The sequence below is a fragment of the Barbus barbus genome (assembly GCF_936440315.1).
Source record: "Barbus barbus genome assembly, chromosome: 2".
NCBI lineage: Eukaryota > Metazoa > Chordata > Actinopteri > Cypriniformes > Cyprinidae > Barbus > Barbus barbus.
In genome coordinates, this window is record NC_136730.1 from 37,614,829 (window position 1) to 37,638,022 (window position 23,194).

Genomic DNA, 23,194 nt, shown 5'->3' on the forward strand with positions numbered 1-23,194 from the left:
ATATGATAAAAAAGTAATATTAGAATATTTTGAACATTTCTGTTTGGCTGAAAACGCTAACTCTTTAATATACACATTAAAGTCAGACGATGCATACACTAACTTACGGCTAAAACATCATTAAACATACAAATAAATAATAACAGCAACACGTTTTTTAATATTTTATAGGAATTTCGTATAGGAATGATATAACAGTTTTGGTGTCAATAAACAAAATAAATCAATCATTGGTATTTACCAATAATTACACAGGAAAAAAAACATAACATATTAAGAAAACAGATAACATTAAAATATTAATGTCAGGTGATGTGAAAATGAAACGTAAAAATAGCGTTAATAACGCTGAAGTGATCAAACGACGCAAACATATGGGCGTGGTCACGGTACGTCATCAACAGGGGCCAGGAAAATACAGTACTGTACACACACGTGAAAACAAGCCTACGCCGATATGTGCCAGTTAAACGATCCCCTTGAATAAGTATTGAGAGAACTGCACACTTCTAAACGGGCGGAAGAAAAGCATCGTATGGTTGGACCCGTTTTGTCTCATAGTTTGAAGCGGTCATGTGTCAAGTTGAAGAAGACTATAATGGTCTGGAGTGTAACCAGGAGAAGATACCTGTGCCGACGTAAGTTGAATTGAAATAATTAAGAAACTAATTAAGAATGGTTTTACAATGTTTTGGACATCTATGGTAATGACTGGACCACTATGACTCCATAATTGTTCCAACTCCACAGTATTTTGTTGTAAACATAATGTGCATAGTGTACCATGGTGATGATACTGAATCGCAGTCATGTTCTTGCACATTAATGTGGTACTAAAAGAATACTATAGCACTACAGTGATTCATATTTTTTGTTGTTCTTATTGACAAATTGCTCAAACTCCTTTATATGTGACACATGTTTAGGCTTAACAGGAAGTGTGTGAAATGTAAGGAGGGAACTGCTGTGCTCATCATTCGGGTCAATGATGCTTTTTGCCGGTATGACATTCATTAATCTTCTCAATGTGTCACTTACACTTTATATATGATGCAGTCTTATCAAAAACTGTATCTATCTGTTTACTAGGTCCTGCTTTAAGGAGTATTTCATACACAAGTTTCGGGCCATGCTGGGAAAGAATCGTGTCATCTTTCCCCAGGAGAAGGTATATATATGATGATGATGATGAATGATGATGCATTTATATAGCGCATTTATTGTGTATTGCCATACACCCAAAGCGCTTTACAATCATGTGGGGGTCTCTCCTCAACCACCACCAGTGTGCAGCATCCACTTGGATGATGCGACGGCAGCCACAGTACAATGGCGCCAGTGCGCTCACCACACACCAGTTACAGGTGGAGAGGAGAGAGTGATAGAGCCAATCAAGTGGATGGGGATTACTAGGAGGCCATGATTGATAAGGGCCAGTGGAGGGAATTTGGCCAGGACACCGGGGTTACACCCCTACTCTTTTCGAGAAGCGCCATGGGATTTTTAGTGACCACAGAGAGTCAGGACCTCGGTTTAGCGTCTCATCTGAATATATATTTCTATATATAGAAAGACATCTATATATATATATATATATAAGAATAATATAAAGGCAATAGTCTCTTGACCTCCTTTGTTTGCAAACCAGTCAAATCAAGATGATTTTTAAAAATCCTAGTCCAGTAATGACTGAAAAGGACATGGACAAATCAGTGAGAATTCATTGGTCAAAGTGCGAGAAACCTGTAAATTCAATTATTTTTATTGACATTGTTATATTGTACCGAAAGTTTTAGATTGAGTCTCCATGCCAGGAATTTTTTTTTTTTTTTTCCCAAAACTGTAATTACTAAAAGTTTCTAATAAGCCTGGGAGGAGACAAAGTGATGATCATTAAGAATTAGCAAGGCTTATGGAATAATATTCGTCTGAAATCCATCTTTGCTTTATCTAGACTTTGTCCAAACTTTGTCTGAACTGGACTTCATCCTGTAATTTGTCTATCCTGCACAAATTTAAAAAGTGTTATTTTAACATAATAATAATAATAATTAAATTGATCAACCGTAGCAAACATTGCAAGAGCATGGAAATATGAAGTAATCTAAAATAATAAAATATGAGAAAAATGACATTAATGCTTAAATAATAAATGATATAAATGCTTGAATTAATAAAAAAAAGCATAAAGAACATAAAACACAACACACGTGCTTTCTCTCGATGCTTAGATCCTTCAACATCTACACTGACTGCTCATCTCCTCCGTTTCAGCTGAACTTAAATGATTGTTTGTTCACTGACCTTCACACTAATTGCTCTTCTTAGGTTCTTCTTGCTGTTTCTGGTGGTGCAGCTTCTTGCTCGATGCTCTCACAAGTTCAAGAGGTAAATACACCATGTCTAGGCATTTTTATCAAACAAAATGGGCCATAGTGTGTAAGGAACATGTTTGCTGATTATTCAAAGTGGTCTACCAGCTCTAACCAGCAATGTAAAACAAGTTAACATTTGAGGCTTCGTTCCACCAGTCTTTATTTTTCTACTTTATTTTAGTTAATTTGTAGATAATTTAAGCCAAAGGAGAACTGGACCCTTGACTCAGCTTTGTTTCTCCCAAGATTATTATTATTATTATTATTATTTTACACTACTATCATCACGATCATACACTAGTAGATGCACTACTATCATATTTTATCAATTCATATGCATTTGAAACACAGTTCAAATTTAATCTAGACAATTACACTAACTCTGTAAGGTCAGCATTGTTATTGAAATGAATTTAGCTAAATAATGACACTTTCCTTATAGCTTATAGTTGAATTTATTTCATAATTGATGAACAGTGCAACATTGACAACATTGATTATTGAACTGAACTGAATTAACACTGAATTTATTTGAGCTGAATAATGACCCTGTCGTCTTCTGTAGAGCTGCTTTGCAGCTGAAATTTAATTTGTTTCATAATTGATGAAATGAACACTGTTATTTTCCTGTTAATTACTGTGAAGCTGCTTTGATACAATCGGTGTGGTTTAAAGCACGGTATGAATAAATGTGACTTTCTGATTTCTTTTTTCAGGGGCTGAGTCGGGAGGCTTCCAAAAAGTTAAGATTTGTGCCTGGAATCATATATATTGACGGTAAATCTCTTTGAACTGGACAAATTGGACATTATTCCTGTTTCTGAAATTTATGCTGTAGCATTGATCGTTTGGTGACATTTGAAGTTGTGCATGGCATTTTTTAGACGGCGGAGCTTGTGGCCGGAGTGCAGAGGAGCGGCAGAGGTCTAATGCTCAGCTGAAGAGCATCTTCACAGAGACTGGCTTCTCTTACTTTATAGTTCCTCTAGAGCAGGTAAACTGACATGAATCACTTGAAACACAGCTGCAGTACTTTCAGGGCATCACTTCGACTGTTTGATGGGTTTGTTTGCAACTCCAGAGAGACTCTGACTGGTAGAATGCTTTGCTTTTGACTGTGTTTTAGGTTTTCAGTCTGCCTACCTCTGTACTGGTGCCTGGCACGTCTGATCCAGATCCATCCAATCCCAGCTATAAACAAGTTGTGGATCAGTATATCAAAGAGAAACAGACACTCACAGAAAAGAATGTAGCCAGTTCTGTGGCTCAGCTCAGTATAGAGGACTCTGTATATTCTCCCGAACACAAGCTGGCATTACAGAGGCTGTTCTCATCACTGAAGACACTCACAGCCAAAGAGGATATGTTACAGACCTTAAGGTGAGTTTCCAGGAAACATGTCTTTTTTCTTTTCTTTTCTTTCTTTTTTGAGCGAGGCAGTTATCTATCAAACTCTTTGTTAATCTGATTTATTTTAGCAAATTGTTTGTTCAGAAAGCTAATCTCACTGAATCTTTTCTCAAAACGTGAGCCCCTGTACAATTTTTGACTTCTTTATGTAGAAATAACTATTTTTATACAAAGTTACTTCACTTTGCATTTGGTTAATGGCCTTTACTAGTTGTATTAAGTGTAAGTAAATGTATTTGTTCAACTTGCTTTTACACTAATACAGATCCTTCTTGATTTTGAGCCATATAAATACAACTCTGAAGCTACGTTAAATTACGAGTAGCCTTGCCGTTTCAAAGTTGCGAGCCCAATGCTGCATCAGAAATGAAAATGCATTACAAAATGATGATGCACAGTTGCAATGCGATTAAAGTTCTAGCGATAAACAGTTTTCCACACCAGACACGTCACAGAGCCAATCAGAGACTGTGTTGGCAGGCAGTGTTATACTTGTTTATTTTCAAGATCTAAGAATAATTATCCATTGTCACTCTCATTATGGCTATTAATGTCATGCACAATGATGTTCCAACTCCCCATGCAACAATTTTTTTCTCTTACATGTCTGTTGTTTTACCCTGCACTCTTTTTCTTCTCATACTGGTAATATAAGAATTGAGTATAGGGACCAATTCTCACTATTAACTAGTTATAGCTTATTAGCATGCATGTTATTAATATTGGCTGTTTATTATTAGTACTTATAAAGCACATATTCTGCATGACCATATTCTACATCCCTTATCCTACCCAATACCTAAACTTAACAACCACCTTACTAACTATAAATACGCTGCAAATTAGTTTGAGCTAAAAGTCGAAGTTAAAGGTTTCATCATCATCATCATCAATAGTGAGAACTGGAGTTTAAAATAAAGTGTGACCAATAATTTCAAGTTGCGTCAATATTTTTCTGTCCATTGAGTTATTAATTTGGCAGGGAATCATTTACAGCCAGCTAGTCATTTTCACAAAATAAAACCAATTTGTGTTTTACATTTACATTTTGTGATAATGACTGGCTGACTGTACATTATCCCTTACTTAAGTGTAGCTAACTTCTCAATTTTTACTTGATTATAAATTAAATTATAAGTAAATTGACAGGCAACAACTTCTTTAAAAGTGTGTTTGAAGTGCCAAGCACAAGATGATTTATTGGCACTTTGTGTTTTACTTCTTTATTTTTTATATAATGACAATGGCTCAGCTGAGTCATTCCCTAAGCTTTTTGTGGTACTTTCCTGCTTTCATAGTCTTTCTTTGCGTCATTCACCCCTTCACCCCTCCTGTCTCTGATGACTTTTGTGTGACATTAGACTGAATCATCACTGAAGAACTGGATCTTTGAAGTCTGTTTGAGTGTTGAGTCAGTCTCTCTTTGAGCTTAAAGCTTCCCTGGATAGACCCTTGAGTGATGGAGTGATTAGAGACGTTTGCCTTCACAATGAATATCACTCAGTACATTCTCTGAAGCTTCTTATCGCCTATAACTAACAGTTAAGAACACAGTGGAGGGCATTGCTGTAATGCAGTAATGTGTCCTTTTAATATTACGCTCTTCAACTGAAGTGATCTAGAAGATATGTGTCTGGCTTATCCACTGTGTATTGGGTATTCATTCCCAATTATTTTAGTGGAAGTTAAGCAGCTTTTTAATAGTAATGATGTCTTTAGCCACTTTTTATTTAGGCAATTTAGTCTATTTGGGCCATGTCAGTTGGTTAGTTTCCCTATCCCTTTTTTTCTCTCTTTTTCTGTATGACAAGAGATTTTAGAGAGTTGTCTGGTTTAACCTTGTTAGAAAAACACAAAATCAATGTGTTTGCATCCTTAAATGTGTTAACAGAAGTCGCTATGTGGGATTTTACATTGTAGAACAAGGCTTTGCAAACTTCAGCCCAATCTTTGATCTAAAATATATATTTAAAATTACCCCCTGAGATTTTTTTGAATACTTTAGCAACACATTTTCACAAATCTGTAACGCTGGTTGTCGGTTAAGTTGAAGACATAAAGTGTTTAATCTTTAAGCTTTATTTTGATTGAATAAATTATTTTAAAATAAATACATTTTAATTTTAAATGTTGTTTTCATTCATTTTTACCCTTCTTATCAACTCACAAACCCCCTGTACTGTATTTCTTTCACAAAACCCCAGTCTGGGACACCTTGTCTCATAAAATACGGAAGAAAATGGTCAATTATATGGTTTGGAGCTCATCAGCGTTATTTTAGTATCTTTAATATACTGTTAATTATAATTTTATTAATATTATTTGTACATTTGTCTGTTTTAATTTTAATTTTAGTCAAAAGCTTTAGTCATTTTGATGTACTTGTCTTTTATATTAGTTTATTATTTAAACAATATCTATATTGATTCAATTTTTAGTTATACAGTTTTTTTATGATTTTGTCACTATGCTTTTAATCCAGTTAGCACTTTAATTTATTCTAAACAAAATGAGAAAATGTGCCTTGGCAACTAGCTAAAATGAGTTTGTTTTTTGATATCTTATATTTCAGTTAATGTTTATTAAGTAATAAAAATAGTTTTAGTTTAGATACTTTAACACATTGTTTTAGCTTTGGTTAACTATAATAACACTAAAGAAAATTGATGACTGCAGAATGCCATTATTGACCTCAAACGCATCTCTGAACCAATCATAATCAAGAATTAATTTCGTAAATATTGATTGGTACAGGCAGCACCTGATTCTGCACGTTGCCCGTGAGAACGGCTACTCGAAGGTCATGATGGGGGATAGCTGCTCACGATTGGCCGTCAAACTGCTCAGCAATATCGCTCTGGGTCGCGGAGCAGCACTGGCTTCAGATACAGTGAGTAAAGTTTGTTCTGTGCTGTCAAGCCCAAATGTTTCTTATATCAACATGAAGCTGTTTTGTAGGGTTTCTCCGATCCTCGTTATGGGGATGTGGTGATAGTGCGGCCCATGAGGGACTATTCATCCAAAGAGATCGCCTTCTACAGCAGGATGTTTAATGTGCCCTCAGTTTTTATCTCAGGACTGGATACCAAGGTGAGAGTCTGTCATCAGGAAAATAATAATGTCTCAGTTGTTCCTGCATCCTGCTGCTAACATCATTACCCCTGCAGTCATGTATATCTCTTATGCCATTTCAAATGCTGAAGCTTAGTTGAGGATACATGTGATGATTCATCATAGCCTGTGTTTCCTGTTGTTTTGGTTACCATGTCAAGTTGAGCTCAAAAACAGCTCATTCTCATGACAGTTATACAGTAATGAAAAACATCTTGACACAGTGAGAGTTTGAATAAGTGTTAAATAGTATTAGAGTAGTGATCAACTAAGCATTAAGTGAGTGACTAGTGAATAGTCTCTTTTTCTATTTATAAAATATATTTTCTTTTTCTTTTTTTTTCTTTTATTTCTGGTAATGGAAGGATTGGTTCACCTTCTGCTTCCTCAGAAAACATATTTGTGTATATGTAGGTTTATTTGTATTTTTTTTTTCTTTATTTATTTTTTGCCTATGGTACCACAGACCTCCTCCTCATTTCCCATGTGGCCCGTCCTACTTAACGTTCAAGCAAGTGTGCTAGAACGCTTTAGATGGGTTCACCCAGTTGGCTTTTAATGTCTTTTAAGTTGTGTCCTGTACTGACGTGAGCATAAACTGGAGTCAAATCTGAGTCACTGTGCAATTAGTTTTACAATTGCACATCAGTGTTTTTCAGTGATGGGTTGTCCAGAAAATTCTTGAAATGTCTTTCTGATCACAAATGAATCTGATAGCCATTTCAAGAAAGTGCTTGCAGCTTTTGTGCCATTCATATATCAGATGATATGCATCCAAGACCGAGACTAACTAAAAACCCACATAATTGATTAAATAATTCCAGTGACTGAATGCTCTCTGCACAAACTGCTGTATTTAGTTAGTGTGATAGCTGTCTTAGAATAACTGAATTTGCGATTGCTGTTATAATACCTAAGTAGACTTGAAACTTTGGTTACCTGAACCAACAGATCTGATTTGGGACTTGACTTTATCGGCGGTTTAACTGTAAACTCCCCTTTAATTTCAGACCCACGATAAAGCCAGCATCCAGCGACTGACAGAGAGTTTCGTCACCAACCTACAGGCTGACTTCCCCTCCACTGTTAGCACTATCTACAGGTAATTGACCTCTGAAAATTGCATTTAAATTGATGGCTAGACCGGCTTGTCTGACTTGTCTTAATGATTTTTCTCCAGAACTAGTGAGAAACTTCATACAGTAATGCCCTCTCAAAGTCAAACCGCTGAACCTGCCTCCAAGTGCCTTCTGTGTCTCTGTACTCTCGACACTAAAGTAGGTAGGTTATACACCTAAGGTCATGTTTATTTCACACGTCGACATGGTCCTCAATGATTTGCAGTTGAGACTGACCGATAATCCTTTTTACCATATTATTTTTTTCCCAATGTTTAAGCATGTTTCCGTAATCAGATATTGGTTTTGTTACATAGCATCCAAGGATAAATGGATTGCACAAACTTACAGAGCCACATAGTGGAAATCAAATCTGTCAAAGAAACCGCAATGAACCCATGGAGTCACATAGTGGCAGTCAATTCCATCAAAATCTCAAACACTTAACATTAATGAAATAAAAGTGCCTTGGATGAGTGCATGTTGGAAATAATTGAATTCTCTCTCTCTCTTGCCTATGCTCATTTGTCTCATAAAGCTCCAGTTTTACATCATTTTCTTACATGCAAGCTCTGTGGAAATAAATGCATCTAGTGCAGATTGCACTACAGAGTATGAGTTTTACGTAAGTGCATAAAAATTAATGAGGTAAAATACTCATTAATACACAATAGATGCATTTTAAAAACTTGTCAGGCAAAAGTAAGAGCATTGATGAGATGTGTCATTTGCTGCAGGCATGCTACCTACTGTAAAAGACTAAAAATAGTGCTGTCAGCAGTTATTTCATAATTTAAACCAACACAAGCATAACAATTCTACTAGCATTCCATTCAGAATGCACTTACTGTATTGTTACTTTACTGTCATTGTGTAATTATTCCAGTGAACCAGTTGTCTTTACCATTTTAAAGTCTAGTCTAAAACATTAATGCATTACATTAATGCAAAAAGCTACCATGTTCCAAAAATACCATGTTTTTTGCAGATAAAGCTTCTGCCTTCCATGCTACTTTGGTATCTGAGCAGCTGTCCCAGATCAAACTTCAGGACCCGTGTCTAGATGCACCAGCACAGTCTGCAGAGCAGTGCTGCACAGAGGGTCAGGGTTGTGGGCCTGGAGGCTGCTGTTCCTCAAACAGGTGAGGTTTGGCCTCCATTTGTGTTCTTAAACTTAAGCTGAGTCAGTAGTTGGGATGTATTTGACACTATAAGATTTGATTGATTTTCTGAATTGTATTTCAGGTTGCCTTCACATCAGGACTTGAAGACACTCTTGTGTTATAGCTGTAGACTCACTATCAAGGACATGGTGAGTTTGAGAAAAGCAGTCTTGGAATGTTTGTACTTCGCATAATAGGACTATTTACATGAACATTCTGAATCAACTTTATTTTAGGGAAATAATCGTCAACCGTCCTCTTATAAATATATGCATCAGTAATGTCAATAATACATGAGCTTACTCTCTCCTACAGGTAGCAACAGACGCTCTTCCACCTTACATCATAACCGAGGCAGAAAAACGACAGAAAAGGTGGGAAATGCTGCTCCATAACCTAAATAATTTATAAACAAATAAATGCCATTATTTACTCACCCTTTCCAAACCGGAATGATTTTCCTCCTCCAATGAAACAAAAGAGATGTTTAGCAGAATATCTGGATGCTCTTTTCCATACACCAAATGCAAATGAGTTTCAAATTTCAAAAAGAAGAAATAAAGCACCATAAAAGTGACTTTCGAAGCCGTATAACAATGTGAAAATCTTTCATATTGCGATCAGAGATTTTAGAGCTGCCTGCATTAGAGAAATAACACTATTGGATGAGAATATAAACACAAACTGAATTTAGCTAAATAATGATGGTCTTCTGTAGAGCTGCGAATTGAACTTTTCATAATTGATGAACTTTGCAACATTGACACTGTTGTTGAATTAAACTCAATGTTGAACTTAAGTGACACTTTTCTTCTTTAGAGTTGCTTTACAGCTGAAATTTAAGCTGTTTCATAATTGATTAACTGCGCATCATTGACACTACCAGTTGTTGTCCTGTTTATCACTGTGAAGCTATTTTGAAGCAGCCTGTATGAATTGCTATTTAAATAAATTTGACTCGAAAAAAGACTTCCTATAACTTCTAAATATCACTGGTGTTGTAGCTTTTGGTTAAGCTTGTACCTGTTCCGTATATATGAGACTTACCTGTTTCTTTCCACAGATCACGGATGAAGATGGAAATCAGCGAGTACCTTCTGGAGGATGATGAGGAAGATGGAGACTAGCAGATATTTGGTTTAGACGAAGTGATTAACCGCTTTCTCTATAGGACTGTTTCTAGGGTTAGCCTTGCTAATGCATGGTTTCACCCTATTCAAAACCAAATCATAAAAGTATTCCATAGTAATTATTTAATTTGCAAGTCAATAAAATGTCATTTGTGAATACACCTGCTGAAATTTTAATCAATATAACCTTGTCTACATTTAGTAATAATTCAGACATGACATACAATCATTAATACAGTCATTTATTTGTGCAGAAGGGCAACAATCTTGATTTCTTAATTTAGCAAGCTGCTACACAGCAAGGAATTTTTACAGGCTCACATTTGATTTCTGAAGAATAAAATAAAATGCCATGCACAACTTCCGTGCCCTTTGCACAACCATACAGTGGAAATGATTATTCCAGCCTTTACAGAGGAAATTTGGCACACTCATTACACAATGTGTGCACTTAAGATATATACAATTACACAATGTCCTAACAACCCTAATTGCTAAGCTCAGCATTCCAGCACTAAGCGAATGGTAGTGTGGCGCTTTCCATTCAAAACAACAATGTAGCTGTCAGATTCAAATTACTTGATTGTCTTTTTTTATGAGGAAAAATGACTTCAAGTGTTTGATCAGAAATTGTAAAACCAGAAACAAAATACTAAATGGCTCTCATCCTAAGATACTTTGGCTTGTAAACACTTTTGCTGTAGTAACAGAACAAATACAAAGTTAAAATGAGTGAAACTCTCAAAATAATGTCTGGGTTATATTTCACCCCGAAGTCACAAGAACTTACAAGCACTAGAAAGAAAATTTAAGTGATAGATACAATTATTTTTTGCCTGACATAATTTCCATGCCAATTAAGTACTCAATGTTTCAGTTGTGTAATATTTTACATTATATTACGATGAGTATTAGTTGGGCTCGACTTTTATCATTTCAGTATATTACTGTATTATAGTAATAAGAATCATTGAAAAAAATTATCCAGATATATTATGGAAATCAGTTAATTGTCTTAAACTCTGCAAAATTGCAATAGTGCCAAGACTTCCTATACAAACAATTAAAAAATAAAAATTGTCATGATTTACTCAGCCTTATGTTGTTCCAAACCTTGTTTTTTTCATCTACTGAACACAAAATGTTTTTGACGAATGCTGGTAACCAAACGGTTTCTGGTACCCATTGACAACTGAGTGTATTTTTTTTTTCCTCTCCATACCATGGAAGTCAGTGAGGGCCAGCAACCGTTTTGGAACGTCTTGAAGGTGAGTAAATGATGACAGAATTTCATTTTTGAGTGAATAGTCCTAAAATATAATTTCCTGTTAATTTGGGATGAAGTATAACCTAGACATGGTTTTGTGAGATTCACACTAATAGTGTTTGGATTTGCACTTTGAAGGTCCTATCATTCTGCACCCACTGGTCGCTAGGACACTGGGTTAGTGTCTTCAGGTCCTTACGGCTAGCGTCTGAATCGCTCATATTGACTCGCTCTGAGAGCGGCTGCTTTTCAAGCTTGCTGACAAAACTAAACACAGTTCAGGCAGAATAATGCAGAGGCTTAACCTGACCCCCGTTATCCAACCTCTGAGTACAAAGAAGCCAACAACGTCTGTAGCATTGGAGAAATGGCTATAGACTCATTGTTCATAAGACATTGTATCAACCAACTTATACAATGTCACAAGCTCACAAGAGCAGTAAAGCTCCACTGGTTCCAGCTGGCCTCGAGGCCGAAGTGGACATCATGATGCAGAACGTCCAACCATGTGATGCTGCACCAGCTACAAAGCAGTTTCAGTCTTCATTCTTTTCTCTAGTCCACTTGATCATGGTCTCTGGAGAGCGATAGAGGAAGATGAGTTTGGAGTAAAGCTCTTCCTCCAGCTCCAGTTCTCCGGTTTCCCGCACCAGGAAAATGTCCATGCATAGTTTAAGGATGCGGTCCACACATGGCAGTTCTTCAAACATGATGGAGTGAGAGATCTCGCTGAAAAAGCCTCGCACAAACTTGCCAATGACCAGGACCACCGACACGTAAAGACCCATGATCCTGGAGGAGGAGGAGAGACGTATTTAGAGGAATATTCTGGAACATATAACACTGACACAATCAAGAAATCAAACGTTTTCCAATCGAGTTGACTGCGAATGCGGTAAAAGCCTACATCTCATGAAAGGAATGAATGCTGTGTACCCATATCCTGCTAGAAAGCCCAAACTTGGAGGGCTAACTTTGTCGTTAAAGATGACCATAGGCAGGACGCCACAGGACCCACTGCAGTCTGCAATGCTGATGTCCCACCATTCTTGAGCTCCAGTGGTATTCACAGAGGCTTCTCTCATCAGTGACAAAGTCACATCTTGATATCCCTCCTCGTCACCTGCCAGGACAAAATAAGTTATATATATATATATACAGTATATAGCGAGATTACTGTAAATACTACAAAAAATATATTTTTAAAGAGATTTTCCATGTTGATTACACGCTGTTTTGCCACATTCTGCCATTAATCAATCTATCTATCCATCCACCATAAAATTTGAAAACATTTGAAGTTGGATGTAAATATGACGTTACACAACAGTATAAATTAATGTTCAGTATGTCTCAAACGGTGGAAATCCCTCACAAATCATTAGGGAAATTCACTGAGAACATATTGTGCCTGATTAAAACACTAAAAAGATGTTTGAATGCTTTTTACCTTCATACAGCTGGCTAACTGGTTTTGCTTCAGCTCCAGTAGGTGCTCTGATGTAGTTAGGAAACATGTGCGGCACACGTCTACAAGAGAATTACAGAAATGGCCACAATCATAGGGAGTCCAAAAACAAGGCTGTAAGCATGTCTTGAACACTGGGGGATTAAGAAATAGAATGGTGAACTATGCACTTTTATTTGTATGCCCAATATGTTGAAGATACAAAATGTCACTTGTCTTCTGACATTTGGTTAGAAATCACATCGATTTATCATAATTTCAATTTAAAATGTCCATAAAGTTAAGTAGTTTGCATCACTGCTGGTACTGCTGGTCATTTAACATTTCTATCATAAAACCGTTGTCAAATATTTTAGTTCATCCCAAAATTAAAATAGTCATTAATTACTCACCCTCATGACTTGCAGAATTTTTATAAGATTACAAGATTTGCTGAATAAATTATATTATTGTTTTCTTTGCTTACAAAAATGATTCTTGTAGCTTTGTAAAATTACGGTTGAACCCCTGATGTCACGTGGATTATTTTACCGTTGTTCTTGCTATGTTTCTGTGCATTGATCGTGGTAATATCGTTGCTGTCTATGGAGGGTCAGAGAGCTCTCAGATTCCATCAAAAATATCTTAATTTGTGTTCCGAAGATGAACGAAGGTCCCCCCCCCCCCCCCCCCCCTCGTGTCTATGGTGTTTATGGCACTGTGTAAAATAGACAATTGCTAAATAAGTGTAAGGGCCCATTCACACCAAAGACAATGACTTTAAAGTTTTAATAATCAATCTAATTGTATGAGATTCGGAAAGTAACTTCTTTACTATTAATAAGTAGCAAATTAAGAGTTTATTGAGGCAAAAGTTGTCATTAATTGTTAGTTAATAGTGAGAATTGGTCCCCAAACTAAAATGTAACCAGTTATTCTTATAGTTATCTTTTTATTTTTGGTGTGAATGGGCCTTAACAATTGGGTTTGGTGTTAGTGCCTATAATTGTATAATGAACTACAACCAAGAAAATGTAACAGAGTGAGAATGATCTATCGTCACTTGTGCACCTCACAATTTTTTTTCTGTAAGATCTATATCATATCTAGGATGACTGAGATTTTTTTTCCCCTATGTAGTCACAAAACTTACACAGGATCCTTCCGGTTGCCCAAAAGCAGCGAGGCCAGGTCCGCTCTGACAGGGTTCTTCGGTGATAAACTGATGGAGTGCTTGTCAAAAGTATGTTCCACTGTCCCACCTTTACCCAGGTCCCTTTCAGACACAAACGCATTATGAGCATGAGGTCCTGTACTCCCAACAGAAGCAAGTTTAATTCAAAACCACTGTCCTTCTCCATTAAACTGACCTTTGGAAGTTCCAATCCAGACGGAGAGTCATGTCACCTGTGCTGCCAAGCAGTTCCTTTATTAGCTTCTGTCTGCTCGGTGGGCTGATCCGCCACACTGACCCTGAGCTGCCCTCAATGTTGGCTGTGACTATGTCTTCATAGCCGTACATGGTAATAAACTGCATGGCCACCTGTGGACACATTTCAGTATTGGACACTAATGGAAAAGCCGACTGTTCTTTCTAGCAGAGGTTGGTACGGATGTTGTGGTCTCTGTGACCAGCAAAACTTAGTGATTCTTATGTTTTGCTCATCATGAAATTTTGTTGATGAATTCTGAAGCCTAAATAAAATCGTCAGAAGTAAAACACTTACTAGACTATAAACCAGTTGCATGACTTCAATGTAACCACCATTAAGCTTCTGACATCTCTTTCAGTCTGAAAGAGTTTCACTGAAAATTTTGGCTTACAAAAATACAATCACTGTAGCTCTATTTTTTAGTGAAATGAGTAAATCAGTGTAAAATAAAGTGTTTCATTTCAGCAAATAATTTGCTGTCACTATTAAATTGTATTGTGTACATAAACCGCATTATATCAGTTATCTTGTCATTAACAGTATCAACTGTTATTGAGTTATTGAATATCAATGTGAGAATGAGAGATATTATTGTTGATGTCCACTTACAGCATTTTTTCCAAACAGATTGGCACGATGATTGTAGTCTTGTTCAGTGAAAGGCTGGATGGACTGCTGCTGCACACTCATTGTGAATAAAGGCTGCAGGAGGACACACGAGTCAAATCTCTCCAATGATCAATGTGTTAAACACTCATTGAAATGTTACAATGGTATTTCATTTTACCTCATAACCACCCAGCCTGACTGTGACAGTAACATCAACGGGATGGTTAACCACACCCACTACGGATTTAATTAGTGAAATGAAGAGCAGTGGGAACCAAATGATGCAAATCAGGAACAGAATAATAATGCCGCCCATTCCATACTTGACAATCTTCTTTTTCTTTTGCCCTTTTGGTTGGGGATATTTCTACAGAGAAAAAGTTTAAGCCAAAAAGTAAGATTATGTACACATTAGAATCAAATGATGAAGATATAATTTCCATGAATAAAGTACAAAAGTCAAAAATAGTGATCAACCTCATGTAATCAAATAAAATGTATAAGCCATGAGATTTGCCATTTTTGAAACCCTGTTACCATGTCAGAATATGGTTTCAAACCCTGAACTGTGCAATTCTTAAAAAAAAAAAAGCATTTGCAAATTTCAATTAAAGGATCAGATATTTAATGCTAGGTTAGTTTTTTGTATTACTATAATTTATTAAACATATCAGTCAATAGTAATGTGACAGATTTATATTCTATGTCTAGAAAGTGCTACAAATATTCACTGTATATTTTGATCATATAATCATATATACACCTGAATGACAAACCAAAAACCAATCCAAAATTAAAGGTATAATCAAAAATGTTTTTGCACGCCAAAGAGGACTTGCTACCTTTTCTGTCTCTCGGCTGCACTTAATGATGAAGATATTAGCATAGATGTCCTCCACACACATCCAGTTAGAGAGAGACAGTGTCGTATCTGTCCAAACCCAGTCCATCACTGCTCGAAGCTCAACTAAAAACGGAACCAGGCGGAACCTGAGGAAACAAATGAACTACATTTAAGAATAATCAAAAAAATTGTGCCTATTATATCAACCTATTAGTAAATAATCTTTTGAAGAACAATTAAGAAAAGTGCCTACCCTTGGAAAAGGAAGAGGTTGAGGTGATTGAATTTCTTTGTCAGGAAGTTTCCAAGGATTCGTGTAGGGTAGCCACAACGGATCTGATACGCTGACAAGGTGAAGTAGATGCACTTGAAAAAATACCAGAGCTGGGCCACTGAGTTATGATTGAACACCCTGTGAAAATAAACAAAATGATATATCTCATTTGTCTTTGATCATCAAAGATCACCTGTGAACCTTCTCTGATACTCAAACAGCATCTGAACACAGCCTCCCTTACCTCTCAGTGACAGCAGGAAGGATGAAGAACATCCACAGGTGGATACCGAAAACCAGTATAACCTGGAAGATGAGCTTTCCCAAGATGCTCTTCCGCAAGTAAAGTGCACGGTCAATGATCATGGTGCTGAACTGAATGAGGAGCATAACTAGAAACGCCTCAGGGACCTGGTCCTCAGACAGAGAGGAGGCTATATCTGCTGCCGCCGAGTGTTTCTGAAACAGAGCAAACATTTCACATTGGTTCTGAACTGGTTTCAAGTCTATTTAATTTGATTTCCTAAATGTAGTACTATTATACATTTATCTTATTGGTATCTTATTATTTGCATTCAGAGTTGATGTTTTAACAGACTCAAACCAGCGGTTGAGAATTTTTAATTTAGGATTGCTTCCAAATCATCCCAAATTATGCTATTCCAATTATGGCATTCCTTTACAATTTTTATGACTGAGACTGTAAGGTTTCTTATACTCACTCCAAAAGCCCAGAAACCGAACACGATGATGATAAAATCCACCACATCAGTAAGAAACATAAGAGCGTAGACATCAGTAGCTGCCCGATATTCTGCATGAAGGATGTTCTGGAAGAATCCACAGGTTGGCTTATAGACATCATTCACTCTGCACAGATGAAAACACACCACAAGATAAAACGAACGGCAGTCAAACCCAAAATATCACATTAATTCACCTCAAAAATTCCACTACAAGATGAGCAGGAACCTGTGAATCAGCTGGTCATATGAATTTGTATAAATTTGTGGATTAAGATATGCTATATCAATATTATTAGTTATTCATTTATAGTATACATTTACTCATGTTTTTCTTCATCTGCACTGGACCTTGCACGATTATTTTCTTATCTTGTGTACAGTTTAGGTTTTGGTGGAATTAATAATGGTTACAATAAGATTCTATTAGTTACCTACATTAGCTAACATGAATTAACAATGCAAAATACTTCTAAAGCATTTAATAATCTGAGTTCATTTAACATTTACAAATATATTCAGCTCAGAAGATGTCTTTTTTGTTCATATTTAATTGACTCGAGCTAACATGAACAGTTAAATAACAAAGATAAATGCGATAACAAATGTATTGTTCATTATTAAAAGTAATGAGACCTTACTGTAAAGCATTGCCAAAATAACTGACTAATATACTTTTTTATATTAATGTGGGGAAAAACAAATAAAATATTGCAACTTTGCAAAACACAACAACAAAATTAGTTTAATTCCTTGCTAGCTGGTCCAATCTGATCATTTACGATCATTAGATCTAGACGATTTATCAGTGCTGGCACACCATCTACAAACCAACTGGACTTTGATCAGATGCAATGATCTAGTCATTCCTGCTGGCTTGAGACAAAAGCAACAAGAATCTTACATGGATAAGAAAAGTCCTTTGAGTTTTCCTCCAATAGCATTCAATAGTTTTTTACTGGTGTCCTTGCTGCATTTCTTTGACTTCTTCTTCTTGGGTTCCTTCTGTCCAGTGTCTGTGAGAGGAATCGTTTATACATATATCAAAACAACACTACACATTACAGGGTTCAGGTTACTCAGTACAATCTTACAGACATTATTTAGGTGTATTAAATATATAGTTATATACAGTAAATAATATTTTTTTTTTCCCATCAGACCTTTTTCTGATTGTTTTTTCTTGCGGAAGCGAAGGAAACGACTTTTCTTCTTTCCATCCTCTTTCACTGTATCAAGGGTTTCTGTGGTATTTGTTTCTGCGTTGGGCTCTGGGTCAGTCTCTATTTCAGCATCGGTCGGTGTTTCTGTCGATGGTGTCATTGACAGCACCTCCGTGTCGGGCTCTGGCTGTGGTCGGCTGTTCTCTTCATCTGAGAGTTGAAAGACTTTCTCGTCTCTTTCATTCTTGTTCTTCTCCACAGATGAAAGATTGCTCTTCTCTTCCAGAGGGCCCTCTTGGTCCCAGAGACCATAACGCTGAGAGAGGCAAAGCGAAAAAAGTATATCACGAACAAACCAGATGCCAAGTCATAATATAAGAAAATGGTGTTTGTAGATTGTAAGTCTTCACAGAAACGACGCCGTTATGGTAGCACAAGATTGATTATGAATTCCCTGATATGTCAACATTAGATTTTATTTTAAAATTAGGCATGCAAAGGTAACTTTCATACCAATGCAATTCTTTCGAATTGAAAGATTTTTGAACAGAAACAGTGAATGCTTTTAACTCTACCATTTTAAGATGGTAAGCATCTGAAACAGTTTAACTAGTCTAGGCTTGTTTTTGGAGCTAAATACCTGGAGAAGTGACCGGTGAAAGAAGAGGACCAACAGCTGGAGCAAATCATAACGGATATAGTTGTCAGTTTTCTCCAGCCCCAAGATGCGTGGAGGGAAGAACGGCTTGTCATGGTTTAGCTTCAGCACATACTCGCTATTCCACGGGAAAAAGCCAAACTGAAACAGGTATTTGACCACCACCATGACCTGTGGGACACACACCAGGCCAGAGACACACAATAAGTTATTTATAAATTTATAAAAGCCTTTTCTGCTGGAAAACAACAGGCCATACCAGCTTAACCCTATAAAGCCTACTGTACCATATTTGATACCTCTAAATTAAATTATCAACATGCTAAAAAAAAATTGTTGCACACATCTTCAGCATGTCTTCCGTCATCTGATTGATATTTTATACATTCTTCAGCAAGTAAAAACCATTTTAGTTGAATTCTAAAAACCTTCAACCCCTTTAGGTTGTGATGCACATCTTTTGGCAGTGAAATCATTTAGATTTTTATATAAGAATAACTTTCATATTATTAGTTCAAGATGAACACTCAAACACCTTAAATTTACTTGACTATCCATGCATTAAAAAAAGCTTCTTCTTTTTTTATATGTATTTTGTCTAAAGTTTCAATAAACCATTCCTTTTCTGGCTATTATTTCATATGTCAAGCTTCACATGGTTAATGCAGTCAAGCTGTTTTTGAAACATAGCAGTTGGTTTATTTATGGCCCAAGGTGGTCTACCAGAGTTAATCAACTTGACCAAAATAGTCCAACTAGTTTAACCTTGGTTCCACTAGCTGGTGGTCAGAATGGTCAACCACCTACACCAGCGTCAACCAGCTAGTTATTAAACCTAACACCCCCCACCACAAACATTAATAATTATTTTTATTATTATTATTATTTGAAACATATCTGAATCAAATAACAAAGTCAGTTGTAACAAAGGCATTGTCTATTCGTCCCCACCTCTGTATAGATGATGGCTGTCATCCAGAACCTCTTGGAAGGTCGTGGCACAGACAGCATTGCCCAGAGAAAGACGAGAATTGGCAGCACCAGTGAGATGACAGAAGCTGTCACCAGGTTATTGAGCACGATAATGAAATAACAGACCAGCTCAGAATGGGCTGCCAGAACATTATATAGTGCAAAGAGCAGCTTCAGCAGTCGGTTCTGAGACGAGTAGAACTCACGACTCTGTATCAACTCCTCAACACTGAATGGCCTAAAACAGAGAATACAGAGAAAATAACTGAACTGCACAAACTGCAAAACAAAACTATTCACTTTATGTCAATTAGATAAAAACACATTTCTAAAGCACTTAAAAAAAAAAAAAAAAAACCTTCAAAAGTGCTGCACTCTTTAATAATGGAAGAAGATCATACAGTCATGTCATATAAAGCAGCACCTTTCTGAAAGCAGTTCACTTGCAGTTCTGGAGCGTCGAGGGCGGTGGGTGTGTTGGTTGTAAAAAGGCTCTGTATCAAGCTCTAATGTGAGCTCAGAGGACAGAGTTGTGCTGCTGAAGTCCCGGGACTTTGGAAAACCACCCAGTGTCTCCAACTCAACCACACTGCAAAACAAATAGGACATTTGGTTGTGATACATAAAAAGACCCTCTGTTGGCCTCCTTCTGGATATCCCACACTATTAAACATCAAGTACTGTACTATACATTCTAATTAACCGTGATTGTCGTGTCGTGTTTTACTTTCATTACGGACATGTCAACACAGCATCAATCATAAACACTAAAAACATATCTAATCAAATATCTAAAAGACCATGTAAAGTCCTTGAACAAAAGGTCATTTGTTTGACATCTTTGACACGGTCGACAGATTCTTGGCTATGTATGTAGATACTGATGCAGGAAACTGGCTGCTGGGAAGGTCACACTCACTTGACATTACTGTTGAAACGAACATTGTCCGTGTCAGTTTCATCGAGACATGTCTCAACAGTGAGATTCTCACTGTCCTGTGATATCTGATCATCCATGGGTTCTCTGGAAGGTCTCTGTGAATGGAACAAAATTCATTAGAACAATGCCAACAACACATTGGATAAGGTTTTTTTTTTTTTGAGCGAGTTGCCCACCTGGCTGATGTGAATGAAGAGGTAGCGCTCCTCAGAGAGGACCATGGAGGTGTCTACATACTGCTTGGTGAGCAAATTAAGCCACATAGTGAATCCGTCCACCATTGCCAGGAAAAGCACCCACAGGAACTTCAGTATGTCCAGAATCCTCTGCACTATATCACTGCCAGTGGCTTGAGATGCTGTAAAATCAGAATGATGCACTGGGATGTCTTTTGAAATACACCTTCGAGCTCTTCTGTTTTTAGATGCGTACAATTAGGTGGTAATAAATCTCCATATTTAAAAGGGGATATAGTTATTTTCAAATGGCTGTGCCATTAGATATGTTATTATTAAGGTAGCTATACACAATATATGTTCATAACTAACTACAATTATTTTTACTACAATAATTTAGCTCAGCAAAACTCTCCTCAAACTGTTGCTCTGCTATCAGATCTAAAAGAGAAAACTGACAATAGAAAGACAGTTTATGCTAATGGTCACTACAGCAGCAACGTTGATTTTTTTTTTTTTTTTTCACGTTTATTCCTCAGCCATGACTTACTTACCCACATCATCTCCTTCCTCTTGAATCTCCCCCACTTCTTTCCCATCAAAAACTTCTTCACCCTCCCCAGTGTCATCTGATAGCCACAGAGAGAAATAGACAACTCTATATTCCACTGCAGTATGATAAAGTGTGCAGCTGAAAGCTTTGCTTCTTTTTGTATGTATTACTGTATATTTCATATGCTTATATTTCAATGTTTAACCTGTAGCCTGAGAGGTTTGTTGCTTCTTTGCTTCCACTCTCTGCTCTCTCTGCCTCTGCTGACGGTCTTTCAGAGCTTCTTTTGCACTGGTGACCCAAGCCTGGTATGCCAGCTGTGGAAAACAGTTAAGACACACAAATTTTACACATTTATCCCTATAAAAACCGCCTCACCAAACATAGAACAAAGTCAATACAAAGCATGTCACCTGAAAGGCAGTCTGTCGACGAGGTTTCTGTTCCTCCTGAAAGGATTCATCTTCCTCTCCGCTGTCAGACTCAAACATGTAGTATTCCCCAGAATGCAACACTGAAACAACAACATTAATCATACATACATTCTGAATCCTTTGCTCTCTTTCAAGAAAATAGGTTCAAACGCTGTACAGTGGATCATTATAATGAACTAAACATTATATGGATACCAGTTGCATGGTCCATCCAAGGATACTGCCACTGTTTGGACTTCGATAACTGTCTCTTCTTCTTCTGTTCCTTGGAGTCTGTGAAATGAAATACATATGTAAGTAATGTTATGACTGATGCACTCTCACTAGTAGCTCTGCACAGAATTTGAAAGCGATGTTTGAATTTTGGATCCCACTTTATATTAGGTGGCCTTAACTACTATGTACTTACATTAAAAAATAAGTACAATGTACTTATTGTGTTCATATTGTATTGCAAAACACTTTTGCTGTTATTGAGGTGGGATACGGGTAAGGTTAGGGACAGGTTAAGTGGTATGGGTAGGTTTAAGGGTTGGTTAAGGTGTAAGGGATTGGTCAACAGTGTAATTATAAATGTAATTACAGAAATGAATTACAGATGTAATTACATTTAAGTATGTTTAAATATAGAAGTACAATGTAAGAACATGCATGTACACAATAAGTGCATTGTATAAAATTATTAATTTAAAAGTAACTGGCAGCTTTCAGCTACCTACAAGAGTATAATCCTCTGTTTAATGCGCTTTACCGTATTAAAATCCATCAAACCACAGCTGATCAGTTATATTCGTTGAAATGGTAATGCATTTGTACCAGATGGCTGCTCCTCTGTTTCTGAAGTTTTGCGTCCTTCTTTATACTTCTGCTGTTTGTCACGTATGCGGTTCATCCTGAGGAAAAAATAAAGATATAGAGTGACTAGAGCTCAGGAAGGACATAATGAGTGTTTTTTTAATTGATTGTTTGATTTATTATGGTAAAAAAAGGACAATGTTAACGCACGATTCCTTTAGCTGCTGAAGTGACTTCTTCTCTGCCTGCTGATAGAAATGCATGTTCTTTGTCATGCTGGCTCGGAACAGCTCGAAACCCCTTAATGCAAACACACACATGAAAAACCAGGTCAGAAAATAAACTTCATATGTTAGAAATACCCTAACTTGTACATTAAATCACTGCTTTTGTTGTATTGCACTCAACTTTGAAAGTTGAAATCCACCCTGGCCTAGATACATTTATGATGCCAAAAAAAATGGCAGCCTCCAGGGAGAAGTATACAGTTAGTGCTAAACATTCAAGCTAAAAAATAATTGCATAACAACAATTAATAAATTATTTGCACAGATGGTAAAATTAACTTATGTTAACAAT

General features: G+C 36.7%; 2 protein-coding genes across 4 annotated transcripts in view; one reads left to right on the forward strand and one right to left on the reverse strand.

Annotated features, from left to right (window-relative positions):
* Positions 1-399: 399 nt before the first annotated feature.
* ctu2 (cytosolic thiouridylase subunit 2 homolog (S. pombe)) lies at positions 400-10,701 on the forward strand. Of its 3 annotated transcripts, none has more exons than XR_013781848.1 (15): positions 400-638; positions 927-1,001; positions 1,090-1,168; positions 2,329-2,388; positions 3,092-3,152; positions 3,260-3,369; positions 3,502-3,755; positions 6,540-6,675; positions 6,744-6,875; positions 7,907-7,998; positions 8,077-8,173; positions 9,003-9,156; positions 9,260-9,326; positions 9,493-9,551; positions 10,241-10,462. XR_013781848.1 is itself a non-coding variant. In XM_079375015.1 (15 exons), the coding sequence occupies exons 1-15, from the start codon at positions 574-576 to the stop codon at positions 10,302-10,304; spliced, it is 1,509 nt and encodes a 502-aa protein (XP_079231141.1). In that variant the 5' UTR covers positions 400-573; the 3' UTR covers positions 10,305-10,701. The 3 variants fall into 3 exon arrangements, 2 of the variants coding, with proteins under 2 accessions (XP_079231141.1, XP_079231142.1); XM_079375015.1 differs by having other exon boundaries at positions 8,077-8,177; positions 10,241-10,701; XM_079375016.1 differs by lacking the exon at positions 6,744-6,875 and having other exon boundaries at positions 8,077-8,177; positions 10,241-10,467.
* Positions 10,460-23,194, reverse strand: part of LOC306843413 (piezo-type mechanosensitive ion channel component 1-like) — a 103,047-nt gene continuing 90,312 nt past the window's right edge. The window contains exons 28-51 of the mRNA XM_079374905.1: positions 22,826-22,915; positions 22,637-22,713; positions 22,016-22,093; positions 21,800-21,900; positions 21,592-21,703; positions 21,388-21,462; positions 20,834-21,015; positions 20,637-20,752; positions 20,142-20,306; positions 19,697-19,955; positions 18,728-18,916; positions 18,088-18,403; positions 17,829-17,940; positions 16,904-17,051; positions 16,426-16,640; positions 16,161-16,319; positions 15,906-16,053; positions 15,242-15,430; positions 15,064-15,156; positions 14,392-14,564; positions 14,175-14,297; positions 13,025-13,104; positions 12,511-12,697; positions 10,460-12,366 (exon numbers count right to left, since the gene is read on the reverse strand). Coding sequence (XP_079231031.1) covers positions 12,111-12,366; positions 12,511-12,697; positions 13,025-13,104; positions 14,175-14,297; positions 14,392-14,564; positions 15,064-15,156; positions 15,242-15,430; positions 15,906-16,053; positions 16,161-16,319; positions 16,426-16,640; positions 16,904-17,051; positions 17,829-17,940; positions 18,088-18,403; positions 18,728-18,916; positions 19,697-19,955; positions 20,142-20,306; positions 20,637-20,752; positions 20,834-21,015; positions 21,388-21,462; positions 21,592-21,703; positions 21,800-21,900; positions 22,016-22,093; positions 22,637-22,713; positions 22,826-22,915 — 3,643 coding nt within the window. The 3' untranslated portion in view covers positions 10,460-12,110. The remainder of the gene's footprint in view (positions 12,367-12,510; positions 12,698-13,024; positions 13,105-14,174; positions 14,298-14,391; positions 14,565-15,063; positions 15,157-15,241; positions 15,431-15,905; positions 16,054-16,160; positions 16,320-16,425; positions 16,641-16,903; positions 17,052-17,828; positions 17,941-18,087; positions 18,404-18,727; positions 18,917-19,696; positions 19,956-20,141; positions 20,307-20,636; positions 20,753-20,833; positions 21,016-21,387; positions 21,463-21,591; positions 21,704-21,799; positions 21,901-22,015; positions 22,094-22,636; positions 22,714-22,825; positions 22,916-23,194) is intronic.

Excerpts from the sequence above, each read along its gene's own strand:
- ctu2 (XM_079375015.1), top strand. The coding sequence starts at position 574 with ATGTGTCAAGTTGAAGAAGACTATAATGGTCTGGAGTGTAACCAGGAG. Across the intron at positions 6,876-7,906 it reads TCTCAGGACTGGATACCAAG|ACCCACGATAAAGCCAGCAT; the intron begins GTGAGAGTCTGT and ends CTTTAATTTCAG. Across the intron at positions 9,552-10,240 it reads GCAGAAAAACGACAGAAAAG|ATCACGGATGAAGATGGAAA; the intron begins GTGGGAAATGCT and ends TTCTTTCCACAG.